Source organism: Podarcis filfolensis, assembly GCF_964270895.1.
Source record: "Podarcis filfolensis genome assembly, chromosome: 1".
Taxonomy (NCBI): Eukaryota; Metazoa; Chordata; class Lepidosauria; order Squamata; family Lacertidae; genus Podarcis; species Podarcis filfolensis.
The window spans coordinates 65,709,332-65,727,970 of NC_139604.1; the positions used below are offsets into that span (position 1 = coordinate 65,709,332).

The following is an 18,639-nucleotide window of genomic DNA, read 5'->3' on the forward strand; positions in this document are numbered from 1 at the left end:
AAGAGCAAGTTCCAAAGTCAAACCATCAGGCTAGGTTCCCGCCTTTGCAGAAGATCCAGGGTTGGAACACCTGGGGGTCAGTCCAAAAATCACAGTCCAAAAGCTGCCAAGCTCTGGCCCATCAGCAGAGAGAGCTGAGCAGACACAGAGGCTTTTGCCTTGCTTCCCTTTTATCCTTCTCAATCTTGATTGCTGCATCTGTGTTTGCTCCAGCTGAGCAGCTGGGCCTCTCCACTTGACGAGGCATGTGATCCTGCACTGAGCCTGATGCAGCTGAGGGACCACAAACCTCCTCCCAGACCTAACGAACCTCATAGTCCTCACCTGCTCCACTAGTGTCCTGGGCTGGGTTCCCTTGCCTGCCTCAGTCTCCTAGAGGGCACCTTCCTCTGGCTTCCATGAACTGCCAGCTGCCCCTTCGATGTCCTCCAATGTCCTGTGAGTACCTCCTAAGTCCCCAACCTCACCTTCCCTGTCTTCCTCTTGTCCCAGTTTGTGTCAGTCGTGGCTACACGCCTCATCGGTATCCTCCTCCCCTTCCTCAGTGTCCTGCCAGTTTGTGGCATAAATACTTAGTATGCATCCACAATAATTGTTTTTGAATTATTGTGTTAATTTTCTGGAAGATGTGAAACTTTGCACTGCAGCATTCTGTTCCAGGGTGCATATCAGTCTTCCCCTACTTTTCTTGTACTTATCAGTAACACACACTTGTGCATGTGAATACGGTAATTGCTAGAGTCATACCAGGCATAGTTTTAGAATACAAACCTGCAAATGTGTTATCTGATGCTTAACAGAGTAATCTTATACTCAGATGTAAGGGTGAGTTCAATGGGGCTTGTTCCCATGTGAATAAGGTTGCAGTCCAAGACTGCATCACAGGAAAGTACTTTATTGTGTCTAAAACCCATAAAATTTGCTTTAAATAGCCTTACTTCAGCCTAAACATTGCTGCTTTTCTAAGTTGCAAATATATTTTCTCATCTACCATCTTTTTGACACTTGATTTAATGTGAATTTTAAATAGTTAGAATAACCGTGCATATTGTGTATACAGAAACTTGTCAGTCTTCATTTGTAATTGTGGCAATGTGTTACACAGACACTCTTGTCCTGTAATAGGCATAAGGCATTAACCAAAGAAATGTCTGGCAAGGCAACCGGTTGGAATTTTAAATACGTCAGTAGCAAGGGACCCACATCCAAGTTGCACAATGTCTTGCTTCACACTGTGGATAATTCTGACTTTGATCAAACTCAGAACTGTTGAATGCCACAATATGAATGAGAAGACCGCTTTATTTGAGAACTAGGTATGCGTGTAAATGTTGTTACCATTAAAAATCCAGAGGTGGTGAAGGGAAGCTCAAAGTTAAGCTTCTTAGAAAATATTCTCTGTTTTATAGTGCCATCAGGTGAAACTTAAATTAAACTGGACAATCCAGCCGTGGGAATTCTGTGCCATGACACTGCAAGCTCACAATCCAAAGGGCAACAGCAGGATACATTCCCTGGGCTAATGAGCCAAATATATCATAATGCTTCCCCAAAACTGGTCAAAGTTAGCAATGGATATTACCTCAGTGGAACTTCCTTACCCTCTCTTCTAATGATTCCGCTCCAGATCTGCTCTCAAGCGTTGGGGGGAAAACACAAAACAAATTTAGGGTGTTTGTGAGAAGAGGAATTTTTGTTGAATACCTGATGATAGATTTTTTAAGCCCCATTGCTTTCAATGAGTGTTAGGCAGCAATCCAAAGTCCTGCCCAGCCGGAGTAGGGCGTAATGTAGCAGTGTAATGATCACTGCATCCACAGCCCAACCACTCGCAGCAGCCAGGGTGGAAATTGGGGAGGGTATGAAAAAGTGCCTCTTTGCTATTCTGCCTCCTAGCTTGGTACAGACTCCGATTGGCCCTCCTCTCTTTCTTTCACCTGGCATAGGTCATGGCCCAGGCAGTTTCTGCATTGAAACCAAGTACAATGGTCATCCAGATGGTCAGTCTTATCCAATATATTCTTTAGTGCCTTACCCAAAAGAGTCTGTAGTTATAAGAATACTTGGGGTCCAAAGATGCTTTTCAAGAGCTGACTAAAATTCTCCATCAGTCGAGTCATAGCTACCTATCCCCTCTTCCAATGGCCATCTTTTACTGTTAGGAAAAGCTTTATTTGGCCCAACGCCAACTCAAAGGACCTACAGAGTTCAGAAGCACACAGCAAATTCTTGAAGTATTTTCCTGTTTCCCATCCACTCACAATTTCACCCACTTGCGAGATTGGAGAAAAGTTGTTTAGCGTTTGCAGAAACTTTCTGGCGCTTGCTCACTCCCCTCAGAATTTTCTATCTGTCGTTGCTTTTCTTAAATATACTTTGTGAGTTATGGGACCCCCAGTTACTACCATTAGTGTCTCTTATTTACACGTAGTCCAGGTTCAGACTAATGTGTACTGCTACTTAATGGTTCTTGTTTCCACCTATTAGCAACAATATGCTACTGGAACTATGGACAGTAACACTTGTGGCTTTGATCATTGTTAACTATGGTAAATGAGTTCCCGGTTCTCTCTAGCATGTGTGCCAGTCCCAGGAAAACAATATTAATATTAATATTACAGGTTTCAAAATAAACAGCGAATGTATTGATAGTTAATAGGTTAGCTTCACCCAGGATTTTTTTCTCACTTGAATGGCTTTCTCAAAAAATGTGTGTGTGTGACTTTCATAGCAATTTATTTTGTACACTTGAGAGATAGTATCAGTACTAAGACACAAACTTCAGATGTTGGAAAGGCATGCTTTTGAGGCTCCAGTTCTCTGATTTCTGTTTGTCTTTCTGTATTTGAAAACATTTGCTAATGCAGTTTGTGTCTGAATTACATAGTTATAAGAAGTACAGAGGAGGCATGGAAAAATTGCTGTATGTTTTTGCCCAATATGCATTGCTATTGGTTGGTTAGCTGCATTCAAAAGGCTAAGACTTTTATTGCCTACTAGTGAAAGCAACCTTTCTTCATAGTGGAACAGTACAAAGGAAGAGCACAAAATGTACATACATCACAGTGCCTGGAATTCTGTTTGAACAAGTGTATTGATTGGGTCTGACCTCTTTACACTTTTTTCCATTATTTGAAAAGGTGCATCTAAGTGTAGCTGAATTGAACCAACTGAGATGAACTTTCCATGAAAACTTCTTGAGATATTTCTTTTAGTTCAAAGCTTTGGGATTTTTAAAGGGCATTTTTAATACAGTTTGTTGAGGTGTTCTGCACTGCAGCCACACTTTGAATGTTTTAAACTACAGGTAAGTCTGAGAAGAAGGAAGAAAACTGAGGTGTTGCAGGAGTATCATGGTATGGAGAAATAGTAACCTTTTGGCCTATGGAATAAATAAAAATGTCAAATAATGCTTTGAGAGAGAACTTTATACTCCTATGTGCCACATTAGCATGCTGCTTTGGAATCACAGAAAGGTATCTGAAAGAGATCAGCCACTCCAATTGACTATTTTGACAGCTAAACAATTCATGACATGCTTGTACTGAACTTTCCTCAAATATCTCTTAACAACAGATTTCACGACGGCTGGAGCGAATGTTCTTCATGGCCCATTTAGTTAGCCAGTGAGCTACACTGAGTCTCATAAAGGCACAAGACAAAGGAGAAAAGCATTTTAACATGTCTGATTTATTTAAATAAGAAGCAAGAAAAAAACGAAAAACTAAAAAATATGTTAAAATTGGAATGTGAATTAATAGCACCCCCATTTTTCAGTGTACCGGAAAGGAGTAAGAATGGAGATATGGAGGGGAAATGTGGAGTCTTTGCAAAAAGTGTCTCTTAAGTTGCTAACAAAGATATTCAATATGTCAGGTGGTTCTTGCTAGCATGGTAATTACCCATAATCAAAATATCCATGTTTTTGATATGACAAACTACATGGGGCAGTGGCTCTGTGGTACAGCCATAGTTCATGGGTAACATAAATCAGATAAAAGGGCAAACATAAGAATGAACTGTGTCAGTCCCTGAGGTTTGTGTTTTGTTCTGGGGAAATCTTATGTTTGCTTTGGGCATATTTATGTGGGAAAGCATACAAATGGAAATAGTAATAATGATGATGATGTTGTTACTCTGATCCATATAGCTGAAGGTATCAATCAGTGAAGTTGGTAATTCTTAGCTAATGTCAGTAGGATGCCTGTTTGTGTGAAGCTAGTATTTGGAGCAGGGAAGCCAGTGTCATGCCCTCCAGATATTATGGACAAGTCCCATAATTCCTGACTATGGGCCATGCTTTCTTGGGCTGATTGGAGTTAGAGGAAATTCATTTTGTCTTCTTTTGGTTTTATAACAAAGCAGAACAAGGGAGGTACAGCAATAATAGCCCAGAGGTTGCTCCAGCCCATCAGGCCCCTATGGACAGGAACATAGAGGAGCCAAGGCTGCAGGCAAAGATGCCACAGCCTGATCAAAGTCCACTTCCCCAACAGAGCTATCTTCCATCAACTGCCCAATGCAAAATAACAAGGTAAAAAGGCAAGAATATAAATAAAACTCATCTGTATCAACTGGACTGTTCCACAGAGCCAGCTGTGGTGCAGAAAGCACCCTAAAAACGTATTGTGTGCGCGCTGAGAGGTAGGTCCTGAAGAATCCACAAAAGCAAGTCAAGGAGGGCTGCATTCTCAGTGGCGATGGAATGGTGACAGATTGTTGGGGTGGGGGAATAGCATACACTGAATGGAAGATGATTCAGGTCTCACTTGGAACAAGCTAAAAGCAAATTCATTTCCCAAGAGCTTAGCCTTATGTAGCCAAAACACCACCACAACCCCTACAAACAAGGCGGTGTCAACAACCTCAGACCCCAAAGAATACAGTAATGCCAAAAAAACCACACACAAAAACCACAACCCAAGGGATCAATGCTTTAAGAAGGGGGAGGGAAAACAGAGGATCAAAAACAAAAACACACACTCTGAAATAGCCCCTTAAGTACCCAGTATGCTCACTGGCATGGAATACTGTCTGTTTGGGGGTGGGGTTGAAATCCAGAAAGGGGAGGGAACTGAATGAAGTAAACTGGAACATGCAGGGTATGGCTGGTTGACTGGAACCCTTCATAACACACTATGCTGCACCATTTTGTACAGGCCTACTTGCATTGTTCTATTGTGATGTTATTACTGTTATTTTTATGTTACTTGGAAGTAGCCTTGGAAAGAATTTGTATTCCAAAGTGCAGAATAATTATAAGAGCTAAACTTTCAAACAGCCTAAACAGTTTGAAACAAATGAGTGACACAACCATCATTACTTTGCAACTAGTTTCAGTAATTCTTTTTTTTAAAAAAATAAAAAAACCACCTAATATAAAACCAGACTAATTACTATAATATCTATTTATCTAATATATAGTATAATATATTTTCATAGAATGTACTGTGAAATAATGGATGGGGAAGATTCTTAAGACCACAGATTACGTATTATTCCTAACACTTTTCCCTGTGGCCTTAGCTATAAACCTTTTTTTCAATTCTATGTCATCCTTCTGACCTCAAGTATATCTTCAATGTGACTATCAAGGTGGGTCAATAACTGTATAAAGTGAGCCACATATTTATCAAATGCCATATGCAAAGGACTTTTAAGATTCAGGGGAAAGTCTGATAAAAGTAGATTGCTTTTTCATACCACCTGGCCTTTCCATGTTTCCTGAACACTTGGTTCCTACTTCAAGTTTCTCCTGACAGTTCATAAGGACTCAAAGCAAACCATGATGTGAAGCTTTGATTATGAAGCCTACCAGTGGTGCCGAGTCTCTTTGTCTGCTACATTTTATAGAGGCAGCTTCAGTGCATAATTTAATCTCTTCTGGGGACTAGCATATCCACAGGAGATTTCCATGGAGCAGTCCTCCTGCCATGAGAACTAACGTGTGCATACAATCTTTTGATGTGAATTCCCCAACCCTAGCCTTAGAACGACCTGTGGCTTTGATGCTGCCCTAAAATTGTGCTTTCTGAAATAAAACTTTTTGAGGATCCTTAGGAACAGTAGATAGAAAATTCTAGAAATGTTGTGTGAAGTCAGAGCACCTTCTAAAACCCTTCCTTTTTGACCACAGGGTCTCCTTCACAGTGAGAACATGTTTTCCCTTGGCAATTGGAAGCCTTTCTTCCTTCCTTTCTTTTAACTGAGATACTTCTCTTGGGAGTGAGAATGCTGAGAAAATTAGGTAAATCTGTATCTGGACTGTAGTCCTCCACACTAGGTTCAGTAAAATGACAGAGGCAGCCAATTATAATTGTTATATTTTTACTGCCAGGAGGAGGAAGAGGTGCTTGTAAGATTCTCAGCCTCTGTACCAAATTAACTTGATCTGTCTTGATTACTATGTATTATGGCAGGGAAAAGGCATTTGCTGCACTGCCCCAGGCAACAAATTGTTTCAGGCCAGCCCTGACTGAAGTCTCCCCTAAACAGGATTCATTCACTCCCATCTCGAGACTAGCTAGAAACCCAGCTTGAGTTCACCAAGAAAAATAAGAACCAGAAAGTTTGAAAATCAGTTGTCAGCAACTTCCAGCACGGGGACAGGCAAAGCAAAAAAGAAATTCCATGAGAGGTCAAATTAAAAACTAAAATGTTTTGGAATCAAAAAGATAAAAATTATTCAGCCAGTAAAAATTCAGGACTTGCAATGCTGCTTGTAGACAGTATCTTCAAGAGTAACTTGAAATTTTTAAACAACTCATTCATAAAATGAGAACTCTTCTCAATCATAATTTGTCATCTTTGGTTGCTTGATTTATTTCTATTTTCTTACTATTTAAATAGGAATAAAATTCAGAGAGTGATAAGGAGTGAAAAACACTAAAACAGCATCATTAGTGCTATTTGAAGTTAGGGATAGTTTGTTTTTTTCTGATTGTTGAGGGGCAGGGAGACACATTTCTTTCCCTACGATTGTTGTTTGAAGGCTTGAAAGACATTCTTTATTCATCTTGAAAATGGAGAAAGGCACCCAGAACAAAGGGTGAATTAGATAAGCAGCACTAACCATGAATAATCAGTTCTCATTTTATGCCAGAAATACGTGCTTCAACTTAGTTTTTCAGACTACAGCCACTTTAATCCTTGATGTGAACAGCTCCTTCAACAAACACCCCTTTTAGTTCTGTCACTTTACCTACAGTACAGTCATACCTCGGGTTACAGACGCTTCAGGTTGCGTTTTTTCGGGTTATGGACCCGCCGCAACCCAGAAGTACCGGAATGGGTTACTTCTGGGTTTCGGCGGTCGTGCATGCGCAGAAGCGCTAAATCGCGCTTTGCGCATACAAAGAAGCGCTGAATCACAACCTGCGCGTGTGCAGACGTGCCGCTGCGGGTTGCAAACATGCCTCCTGCACGGATCACGTTCGCAACCCGAGCATCCACTGTACTTTCTGTAAAACACTGGATGGGTATAACTCATTTGGAAGAACCACAGCAACAGCATCAAACTCTCTTTGCAGGCTCTAGCTGGAATGGTTATGCAAAATCAATATAATGTAGGTAAAAGACGAAAACAGTATCAAGTTCTGAGGAAAAATGGTTTCACACTGAAACCAAGCAAAAATGATTCCAATGTACCACTAATTAAAATGCATAATTTAGATACAGTGGTACCTCGGGTTACATACGCTTCAGGTTACATACTCTGCTAACCCAGCAATAGTACCTCGGGTTAAGAACTTTACCTCAGGATGAGAACAGAAATCACGCGGAAGCGGGAGGCTCCATTAGCTAAAGTGGTGCTTCAGGTTAAGAACAGTTTCGGGTTAAGAACAGACCTCCGGAACAAATTTAAGTACCTGAGGTACCACTGTAAACATAGTTGTTAGTTAATGTACTTAAGAGAAAATTGAGGCAGGTTGTTTTTACTGGAGTCCTGAAACTTTTCACATTCAGGTACCTACTCTCCTTTCAACCCACTCTGTTGAAGTCTCCTTAACCATTTCAGGGTTTCTGCCAGTGAAGCTTTAAAGATCAATAACGTATACACAGATACAACACAGTTAACTTACAAATGTGTATGTTAAGGTTACTCCCCTCACTGAATATTTTGTCTGTTAATTCCTTATCCAAACTTCCTTTGGCTAATCAGTTTCTCTCTCATACATGCATCTCTTTCTCTCTCTTTCACATGCATGCACAGCTCTAATATTAGAAGTCCACCACAGTAAAAGCCAGTGCTGGGCACATCCTAAAATGCTGTTCCCTTTTGGGATGCCAGCAAGACAAAGGAGCTCCAATTCTCCCTTTTTAATAATTATATCATTCAAAACACAAACTGTGTGCTGCTTTAAAAAATAAACCACACTTAAAGACATCAAGTATCATTTCGATAAATCATTTTAACAAGCTTAAGAAAGGTTTGATAGCCATCATGGAATAGGAAGGGGGACAGAAGAATAATGTAAAAGGGGATCGAGAACTAACTTGCACCCTCCCCACAACCAGCCCAATTTTATTTTCATACTTTACAAAACAAAATGGATACAGTCATGCTGATAAAAATAGTTTCATGGCGATGGAAAAGCAAACACTATTCTCTCTCTAAAAGGGCCTTATTCAAACCATAATAGAAAGGTCTGTGCTGTGAGCAGTCCAATACTTTGCACTGTAACCATAAGGCTTACTTTGCTTAAAGGCAGATTTGATCTGTAGTTATGTACCACTGGATTTAACAAACATCATTTTATAGTTGCTTTTTGAATTTTTCTTAGCTTGAGGATCTTCAGCATCGCTGTGCTTTTCAGTAGATTCTGCAGCCTCTTCTTGCTCAGACTCAGAATCACTTTCCGAGTCCTCTGAGCTTTCTGGCTCCAGAGAGTCTCTTGTATCCTCTGGATCTCCCTTGTCTTCTTCAAACTAAAAGAAAAATTCAGATTACAGAAAATGCAAAAACTTCCCGTCCCTTTTTTTAAAAGTCATACTGAAAAATGGATGTTTCAACGTAACAAACAAAGCCCATGTACAAAACCCATGTGAAATCATCTTGATGAGCTTTTACATCTTGGCTGAGTCCTGGAAGACCTTACAGGCCTTTCCCACCTGGCCCTGATTTGACTCCAGCTACAAAAGCTGAGGCTGATGAACAGCATTTCTATTCATGTTGTAAGCCGCCTTGAGCCGGGTTCAAACTATGGAAAGGCAGCATACAAATAAAATGATGGATGTATCATTAAGGAAACAAAGCAGCCACGTTAGGCCCCTTCACATAGCAAAATTTTGAAGTATGCTACAGCGCAATATACACGCACTCAGAATCCCATGTAAGCAGGTAGAGGGTTACAGCCTCGTTTCACCAGAGATAAGCCCCTAGCCATGCAAAATCAGGCATTTGCTCTAAGCTAGGGATGGCCAACTTCTGCATTTTGGAAGCCACCAGACTTAACACAGAATGTTTCGTTGCGCAACCTAACTAAAGAGTGATCAATCAAGCTTCACGATGAAGTTATGGAATAGGCAAGAGCGCCAGAGCAAATGGGAAAATGTGCATTTTGGCATGGCGAAGGCATTACAAACAAAACCCAAAGAAAGTGTGGCAAAATGTTGAAAACCATTTCTTCCTGCCTTGCGAGTAAAACTTTGGGCAAAACCTTTTACCACAAAAAGGTAAGAATTTGGCACAGCTCCAAAGGTCAAGTAAAGTAGTTTTGTGGGCTTGATTTGAGTTAGCCATCCCTGCTCTAAGCTGTATCTTCTTATGAATTCAAGGCAGAAGCAAGGGAATGCTGTGGTGATACTAAATTATAATGCCTCGTCGTAAATGTGGGAAAACCTCCAGCCCTCTGGACCTCCTACAATTCCAGTGGGCAAAGTTTACAGACTGCAGCAGCTGACTACACTGGCCCATTGGCAAAAATACAGCAGTTGTAAGGTGTGGCCTGAGTTCAGCAGACAGTGGCCTAAGGAATGGATAGGCTTGTGTGTGTGCCATGCGACAGTTTGACATACTTAAGCAGCATCCACTGTACAAAACTGTGCTTCTGTTGTGTTGTCTGTGTGTTTGGCTTCTAGAGAAACACAACTTCTTGAGTCACTATTTCAAGTTAAACATGATTACCTCACTGAAGCCGAGTCCACAATGCCGCCGGTTCCTTCCTGACATGGTGCTATCCATGCTTTGCTGGAACTGAGTTTCTAGCTCATCATTCATCTTCTTGTCTTCTTCCCCTATATGTTCATACACGTTGGTTACCATCCAGTCAAACTAACAAACAAACATCTAATTACAACACAAAAGCAGGAGCGTAAGGCCTTTTAGAGTCAGAATACGTCATGCGAATCACCATGCCTTGCTAGTGCTTCATTACAGACATGTGCTAAAACAAAGGGACAGAACAGCTTCAAAAGCCTTGAAAGCAATTGTCCCAGGGAAAACTTTGCTCCCACCAATGGCAGAAGATGCGTAATCCCAATTGAAAATTACTAATGAAATCTCAAGTGAGCCAAAACAGCACAGCTAATTAATTTAATCCACGAAGCTTATTTGATGGCAAGAGAAAAACATTATCCAGAAGCCGGAGCTCCAGGCATTTGTTGGTAAAGCATGATTTGTTCATGGCATGCCTGTGTCCAGTAAGTAGGAGACAATGTATGCCTTAGGCCAATGGGTTACACATTGTGGGGTGCTCCTGCTCTCATTCAGCTTGCCACAGAGCCAGTGTGGTTTTAGTGGTCTGAGAGATGGTTTTGAGTTCAAATCTTTGCTTTATAAAGCTTTCTGGGTAGCCTTGAGAAAGCTGCTATTCAGCCAAAAAAAGGGGACTTCCTGAAAAACAGCCACACTTCATTAAAAGATACATAAACTTACTTCCACTTAATTTAGACTGACCTGTTCTAAAATGAGAAGTTGATCTGTGGTCTCCAATAACAAGGCGGCCAGTATGCTCTTTCTAAAAGAAAAGAAAAGCTATTATTTGAGAACAACTGCTGTCTCTTGAAGCAAATCACAACAATGAGTTCTGCAGAAACTTTGTAAGTTTTCATGCTCCACGGGCCACCTTGCAATAGACATTATTTGTAAGTATCATAAAATTATTGTGCCAGCTTTCAGGGAGTTACATTCTGTTAATGCCCAGCATTAACTTCGTCATATTTTTAAAATCAGCTTTTTGTTTGTTTAATATCAATGTTCTAGCATGCAGATTTCATATGTCCGAATTGATAAAATGAAACAACCAGATGCTGTAAGTAATTATGGGGGAAATCAAGAATAAAAGCAAAAATAAAAATAATCAGAGATTCAAATATGGAAGTCCAACATAGAACCAGTTTCATACTATATGAGAAGTACAAGTATCATAAAACACATTTTTCTTCTTGAGGACATTAGCTTCCATCCTATCTTCTATGAAGCACTTGGATGTTTGCTGTGAAAACGCTGCATCAGCCTACCTCTACAGAGCCCAGTTACCTAATAACATAACGAGCACTGCTGGATGAGACTAAAGGCCCATCTAGCAGGACCAGAGTGAAACAGCACTCTCCCCATATTGTCTCAAGCATCTTACTTGAAAAACTATTCAGCTGTAACCTTGACTGGCTGCTGCATTAAAATTTACAGTGGTACCTCGGGTTACATACGCTTCAGGTTACAGACTCCGCTAACCCAGAAATAGTACCTCGGGTTAAGAACTTTGCTTCAGGATGAGAACAGAAATCTTGCTCCAGCGGCGTGGCAGCAGCAGGAGGCCCCATTAGCTAAAATGGTGCTTCAGGTTAAGAACGGACCTCCGGAACGAATTAAGTACTTAACCTGAGGTACCACTGTCTTCTGTTCATCCTTCAGAGTATCAGTTAACAATCATACTAGCAAAATATTTGTTCCCCTATGTTCAGTGAAACATAGTAACTTGCTTGTTTAAACAATAATAAAATTCAACAGCATTATTCCCAATACATGAGTGCCACAGCTCAACTATTTTTTTCTTTCTGAGAGCAGCCATAGATAATGCATGCCTTACAATAACATCAAGATGAATGGATTGCCACCCCTTGTATGCTTATCAAAATCAGTGAAGTAAACCAAGCATGATCAGTGAAAGAATAAGTTTAAAAGGTTCTTCTATACAAGTTTCCTCTGTGGAACAATGAACTGTTTAGATGGAAGATAAAGCCTCACCTTTGCAGCACCCATAAGTCTCAAGAACTTTTGCTTTCTTTCTTCATTACCCAGGTCTGCTGCCTCCCAGCTGCTAGATCCAAGCTGCAAGACAGAAGGTGGCCTGTGGTCACGTTAAAAAGAAAGATAAGTCGATTGCATGCATACATTTTCAATTACTTTATCATATATTCTGAACAGCTTTGGTTTTAAGGGTACAGCCATGATCTTTCAAGTTCAGAGTCACACACTGTTAATGGGGATTGTTAAGCCCCAATCAGCAAAGCTACTACCCACACGGCAACAGCTTTTGAAGGCACCCATTAATGGCTAGTAGCAAACTACAGCCCTAGAAGCAGGTTGTGGAGGCTGTGGAAATGACCAGCTCCTTTCAAGGGAAGTGGAAAATTTATAGCTGCGTTTAAACAAGATCAGGAAGACTTTTTTTTAAAAGGAGGAGGCTAAAAATGCAAAGCTTATTTAACCACCTGTAAAGTAAGCATGATTTCCAGGAAAGCCCAGTTAAGTAGTAGCTGGCACCATATGAAAATACATGTTGACAATCTGAAAAGTGGAGTGAATTAATCATTGCAGTTTACTGGTTACTGGGATCAATAATACAATTTCAATTAACTGAAAGAATATGCCTATTTTCCATCTTGTCACTGTTTGGATGTGATCAGCTCCTTCAAAAACCTACCATATGAGGCTGCAGCACTTATAGCACAGTCAAACACACCAGCAAATGGAAGCAAGCCATCACCCTCTCTACCAAAATTCTCTTTTGAGAAAAGTTAACCATAGAATTAAAAGCTGCTTCAGACAGCATAGAATTAATCAAAAGTTGCCCACAATGTACAAGTGCTGCATATATATTAAAAAGTATGTCGACCATCAGCAGGGAGAAGCAGCTGTGGACTCTAATGGCCAAAATATGAATGCTGCTGGTGTCATATCCACTGTGAAGCTGCTGAAACACAGTTGAAAAGGGTAACAATTGTGGCAGTCCTCCAAAAGACATTCCAAGCCTGGGGATGCAAGCTTTTTGAGAGGGAGGGTCTACAAAAGTTAATAATCGGTAAATATATATATTATGTTGCATTGAATTTGACTGTCCTGCTTTTATCCTATCATTAATCAAGTCCTCCATGATGAACTCAGAAATAAAGGCAGCTATTTGGCTAATAGAAGTGCCTTGCAGGTGGTATCCCAGTAAATCCCATGTCCCCTTTCATGTCTGCAGATACATTTTTTGTGTGAATTTTATTAAGCTGTTTAACTCCCTGTAGGCTTTAGATATCAAGATTTTTTTGTACTCCCATCACTTCCCACACAAGTGGCTTGGATGATTATAATATAAAGCATTGCCCTTGCTTTCAACTCACTTTTAGGCATTGGGGAACTTTCTGTTTACACAGGTTTATGTAATATAGGTAATGTTTTATAGCATATGTGAGCATACAATGTTGTATTTTGTTCTCCCCATGGAACCTTGCTAACTCAATCAGGGACATTCAAAGCTATTTCACAAATGATTTAGTTGGGTATCATTTCACCACCACACCTTGGCCATGTTTATGTGGACAGAAGGTTAGCATTCCAATCATTCCTCCATTTCCTACCTAACATCATTCTTAGTGCTCAGGTACGTTTTACTTTATTTTAGTTGCTCTACCCACTTCTGAGCAGTAGCTGGGACAGGATCCACAACTGATGTACACACAGAGATCAAACCAAGGGACCTCAGGGTCGCTTTGATTTTACAGGTGCCCTTTAAAAAGTACGGTTGGCACACCTGCGTGTGCAATAATGTTCTCCAGCTATTTCCCCTAGATCGCTTGACATTAAATATCTAGTTAAATATTCACACGTGAACAACACACACAGGCCCAATACACGCCTTTCCCCCCCACCTCCTCCAGACGAGACTGCTACACGTGTTACAACTTTTCTGCATGCCTAACCAGGGCCTAAACTTCTATGAAAGCGCGTCTTTCGCCTCGGGGTTGCTTAGGACATGCCTTTCCCCCAAAACTAAGGCGGGGGACCACAATATGTACAATCCCAACATGGAGAAAGGGGGGACGGGGCTTGCGGGAACAAGGGCCACCGAGCAGGTCAGTCACAGTGCCCCTTCTCTCTGCTAAGCCGCGAGGAGAACTTCCCCGCACTTGGGGCACAGGAGACGTCGCCGCGTGGCAAAATGCGCGGCGAAAGGGGCCACAGCTGGACGAAAGGATCCTGACCTCCCGGCCCACTTTGCAACTCTCCTCGGGGCAAGGAGGGGGCAAGGGCCCCGCAGATGAGCGGCGGGACAGGAAGAAGCCCCTTCCCCCTCCCCTCGCGCCTCCCCTCCCCCCACTTCCCAACCCCGCTTCCTCCCCCAGCCGCCCTTATTCACATCGGGGGAGGCCGCTCGCTTCACTCCGTGGCCGCGCTCAGGCTGGGACTCCCTGGCGGCGCTCATCTTGCAGCCGCCCTGATCAGCAGCCCGCCCCGAGGGCCACTTCCCGGCCCTGCTCGCTCGCAGCCCGAGCTTCGGCGGCTTCCTATTCCTCCGCCTCCTCGAAGAGCTTCCCACGGCGCAAGCGCGCGAGGCAGAGAAAGAACTCCCGCTTAGGTCAGGCGGCGGGTCTTTCTTTCTCCCTCCCCGTCTGTCTTTCCCCCCGCTTTCCCTCTCAACCTTTCCCTTCTTGGGAGTTGTAGTTTTTATCCTGCTAACCACTTGCTGCTATTCTATGGGAACTCTCGGAAAGGGAGGAACTCCAAATCCCACAAGCCTCTGCGACATAGCTACGCGCTTCTCTCTCTCTCTCTCTCTCTCTCTCTCTCTCTCTCTCTCTCTCTCGTCCCCTCGCTGGTGATTGGCTGTCGGCGAGATGGGCGGGGAAAGGAAACAATTTGATCGATGGTTGGTCGCGTCTGTATTTTCTGTGTTTCCCCCCCTCATTCACGTTTCCTCCGGTGTTGAGGGGGTTTCCTTTTGCATTTTGCTCTCCCTCCCCATCAAAAAAGAGGGTAGTTTACTGAGTACGGATTCAACTGATAACATTCTCCGCTGGCACAAATTTTATGGGTTAGGCTAGGATTCCCTGTTGAGAAAATGTAAGGCAGCAATCCTGTGCACATTTACCTTTGTTAGTAAGCGCCATTGAACACAGTGGGGGTTACTTTTGAGTAAACATGCAGAACATTATCTCAAAATCCGTCCTAAACGCTTGATGTGGCAGTAAATCCCGTTAATTTCCGTGGCATATTTTGAAACGGCTTAGCTATCGGCTTGATTTTTGTGTGGTCCAGTCTTACCAGTTTTGTGCAAAAGTAATAAGGACTGCCTGTTGCTGAAATAATAGCTGTAAAAGGTTCTGGGGTGAGCCCAGGACCAGAATACAGCATGGCCCAGGAGGTGTGGCTTGCTGCTGGGAAGTGGGAAGGACTTGCTTCTTATTTAAATATGAATACTGTACAGTATTCCGCCTTTTCCAAAAAGTTCAAGGTGACTAATAAAATTTGGGGAGGGTACAAATACTGTACAGTGAAAATAACAAGAAAAATTATAAATATAGTAACATTCTGAAAACAGGAAAAGAACTAGCGGATAAAACAAAAGCAGCAAGTAAAATCAAACAGGCTACAATTAAGCCACTAAAAAGATTCAGAAATTCACTTTGTAAACTCTTATCTTTCTCAGAGCTGTCTTTGAAAAATAAATCAAGTAGTCAGACTTAATATAACTTTCAGTTATGATTGGTATGGAACCCGTAGCCCTCCATCAGCCCCAGCCAGCATGGCCAAAGGTCAGAGATGTCCAGCAACATGGAGGGCCACAGGTTCCGCACACTGTCCCATCTGAATGAATACTGAAGGAAGGAGAAAGTTTATATACATTGTTGGAGCAGATAAAAAGTCTCAATTTTTTCCGCTGTAGCTCAGGCAGTAATGGCATACCATCAGTGTAGCTTACGGAATTGTAGTTATTACCAAGCAATCATATCAATTCTGTAAATCGCAGTAGGAAAGCATTTTAACTCAAAATGCAGCAGAATGTGGATTGTTACATTTTAGATTTATTTTCAAGCCAGAGTACCTCTAGAGTGATGACTCTCTATAGCCTTGAGCTTAAACAAATATGGTGCATATGCTGTGACACTTTGGTTCTGGCTTATAATTTCTGAGCATTTGTTTGTGTATGTCAGATTCTGCCCGTATATGAGTGGACCTCGCAGCAAAGCTGGGGCCCAAATCCCCAAATCCAAAATAAGCTGGGGAAAATGGAGTTGCTCTGCAAGTCCATTGTGGGGCAGGTTATTTGGGGGGGCAGCTTATTTTATTATTATTTTTGTGTGTGAACACACACACACACACACACACACACACACCACTTTGTGCCACATCACTTGTCCCATACCTGATGAATAAAATAATACCCAAGTGTCCATTCCTGCACATGTGTGATGAATATGTAAATTTTGGAAGAGACATGTTTTCTCTAAAAATATGTATATGGCCCGCCCTACCATGAAAGTGAGGCAGCTGCCTCAGGTGACATGCTGAGCATGGGAAGCAGCAAAAAGAGAATAGGCGTGTGTGGGATTTCAGGTGTGGTAGAATACTCCATTGCCACTGCTTAAAATTCAGCTGCCAGTATGGTTAGTTTCTGTACAGTACAGTGCTTGGAATTAGGGAGTGGCCACATCTTGTCCTACACCTCAGGCAACAAAATGTGTTGAGGACCATGCAGTAGGCCTGCAGTAAGGAGCTGTGATTGGTCTCAGGTCCTTAATTTTTGTCAACTGTGCTTTGCATATATATATATATATATATATATATATATATGTGTGTGTGTGTGTGTGTGTGTGTGTGTGTACACATTACTAATGGCAGCTGTGAAAAGAGGAGTGATTTGGATCAGGACTGGAGAAAGGAGTTAACCCTTCCCTTCATTCCCTTGCTTACTTACAGGTGTGCTCATATGCTCTCCCTAGAAGATTACCAATACCAGGGGTTCAGCACAACCCCTCAAGAGAGAGCCAACATGCATCACAGTTACTCCCCTGTCATTTGTCATAAACAAACCTTCCCTGAGTGTTCCATTGCAGCTGAGGAAAGTCCTTTTTGCATCCAGGATGGGGAGAGCTCACCCTTCAGTCTAGGTAAGCTGCCTTAAAGCAGAGCCTGCTTCAGTTTTCCTGTGTCTAATAATGTTAAAAACTTGAGAATTTTCTGCAGTTGATTTTATTAGAAGCTTTTGTTCTCGGGATTTGGAGTTGAGGGAAAGGAGCCTGCGCATATGCTCAAGCACACTCATTTCTTGATTTTTACTTCGGCTCTCCAGATGTTGGCTGAGCCCTGATAAGCTCTGGCTCATATTCCTTGGCTAGATCACATGAGAGATTGAAAGCCATTTCAAAATTTTCTCCTATGCTATTTTAAATAGAAATAGTGATGGGCCCCTACATTTTCACTACTGTACTGAAAGCAAAATCAACATGGTGGCCTTGGTCTAGAGTTCACTGACTGACTGACTGACTGCAGTATTTGTGTACTGCTTTTCAAACAGCGGTTCTCAAAGCAATTAAGAGTAATAGTAATAGATTTATAAGAGGATGGTATTTCCCATATGGTTTTAAACAGAAGCTTTTATTTATTTATCACAATTTCTGTATACAGCTATTCACACAAAAAAATCAAAGAAGTTTACAACAAACATATTACACATATAATAAAAACCATATACAAATTTTAAATCAGTGTTGCAGACAGATACTTTATTAATTGCCTGTGTATGTTTGCCATCATAAAAAAAAACAAACAAACAGAAGGCATGTAACAATTAAAACAGTAGGTGCCTTCAGTTAGAAATTGAAGGCAGGAAAATGGTGCCTCAGTCCCACCCCATTATCAACTGCTGCTTGTTGGAGATTACATTGCTTCATGGGGAGGATAGCCCTGAGCAGAGAAATTTGAAGACTACCACTCTCTGTTTAATCATATAAGTGATATATGGATGTTATATAACAAGGACCTTCTTATTTCAGCAGGCATATTAAGATAATTTTATGCTTTTAGGATGAAATTTAATTGTTCTAATTCTCTGCATGCTTTTGTTAAAAAATGCACATGCTTAGATTTCCTGAATATTGAGTGGTATTTGAATATCTGAAATAAATCTGACTTGAAATAATACATTGTACCTTTTTAATTGGGTTATGCTACACATATTAGTGACATGGCAGTAATGAAGAAAGATTCACTTCACTGCAAATGGCACTGAAACGAGGAGGATGCAAATAGGAATTTAGCTGAACATCCACCGTGAGGTGATAACTCTAGTTCTGGTTTCGGCCTAATTTAAATATCCTAGATAGGACTTTAAGAACTATTGCCTACTTCCTCTTAAGCCTGCCTCGGCATTAAAATCAGCTTTGGGGTCCCTGTTCCAAGTGCCATCCCACAATAGTCTGATGAACAAG

The 18,639-nt window shown here is 41.5% G+C and overlaps 1 protein-coding gene across 2 annotated transcripts; it reads right to left on the minus strand.

Moving 5' to 3' along the window:
* Positions 1-8,391: 8,391 nt before the first annotated feature.
* LOC310751220 (small acidic protein) lies at positions 8,392-14,800 on the minus strand. Of its 2 annotated transcripts, none has more exons than XM_083590433.1 (5): positions 14,568-14,800; positions 12,188-12,271; positions 10,898-10,958; positions 10,127-10,236; positions 8,392-8,928 (listed from the first exon to the last, which is right to left on the minus strand). In XM_083590433.1, the coding sequence occupies exons 1-5, from the start codon at positions 14,631-14,633 to the stop codon at positions 8,725-8,727; spliced, it is 525 nt and encodes a 174-aa protein (XP_083446559.1). In that variant the 5' UTR covers positions 14,634-14,800; the 3' UTR covers positions 8,392-8,724. The 2 variants fall into 2 exon arrangements, with proteins under 2 accessions (XP_083446559.1, XP_083446560.1); XM_083590434.1 differs by having other exon boundaries at positions 12,188-12,290; positions 14,568-14,755.
* Positions 14,801-18,639: the final 3,839 nt, after the last annotated feature.

Coding starts and splice junctions, on each gene's coding strand:
- LOC310751220 (XM_083590433.1), bottom strand. CDS start 14,633: ATGAGCGCCGCCAGGGAGTCCCAGCCTGAGCGCGGCCACGGAGTGAAG. Junction 10,959..12,187: donor GACTTATGGGTGCTGCAAAG/GTGAGGCTTTAT, acceptor CTTTTCTTTTAG/AAAGAGCATACTGGCCGCCT. Junction 10,237..10,897: donor AACTTCTCATTTTAGAACAG/GTCAGTCTAAAT, acceptor ATGAACATATAG/GGGAAGAAGACAAGAAGATG.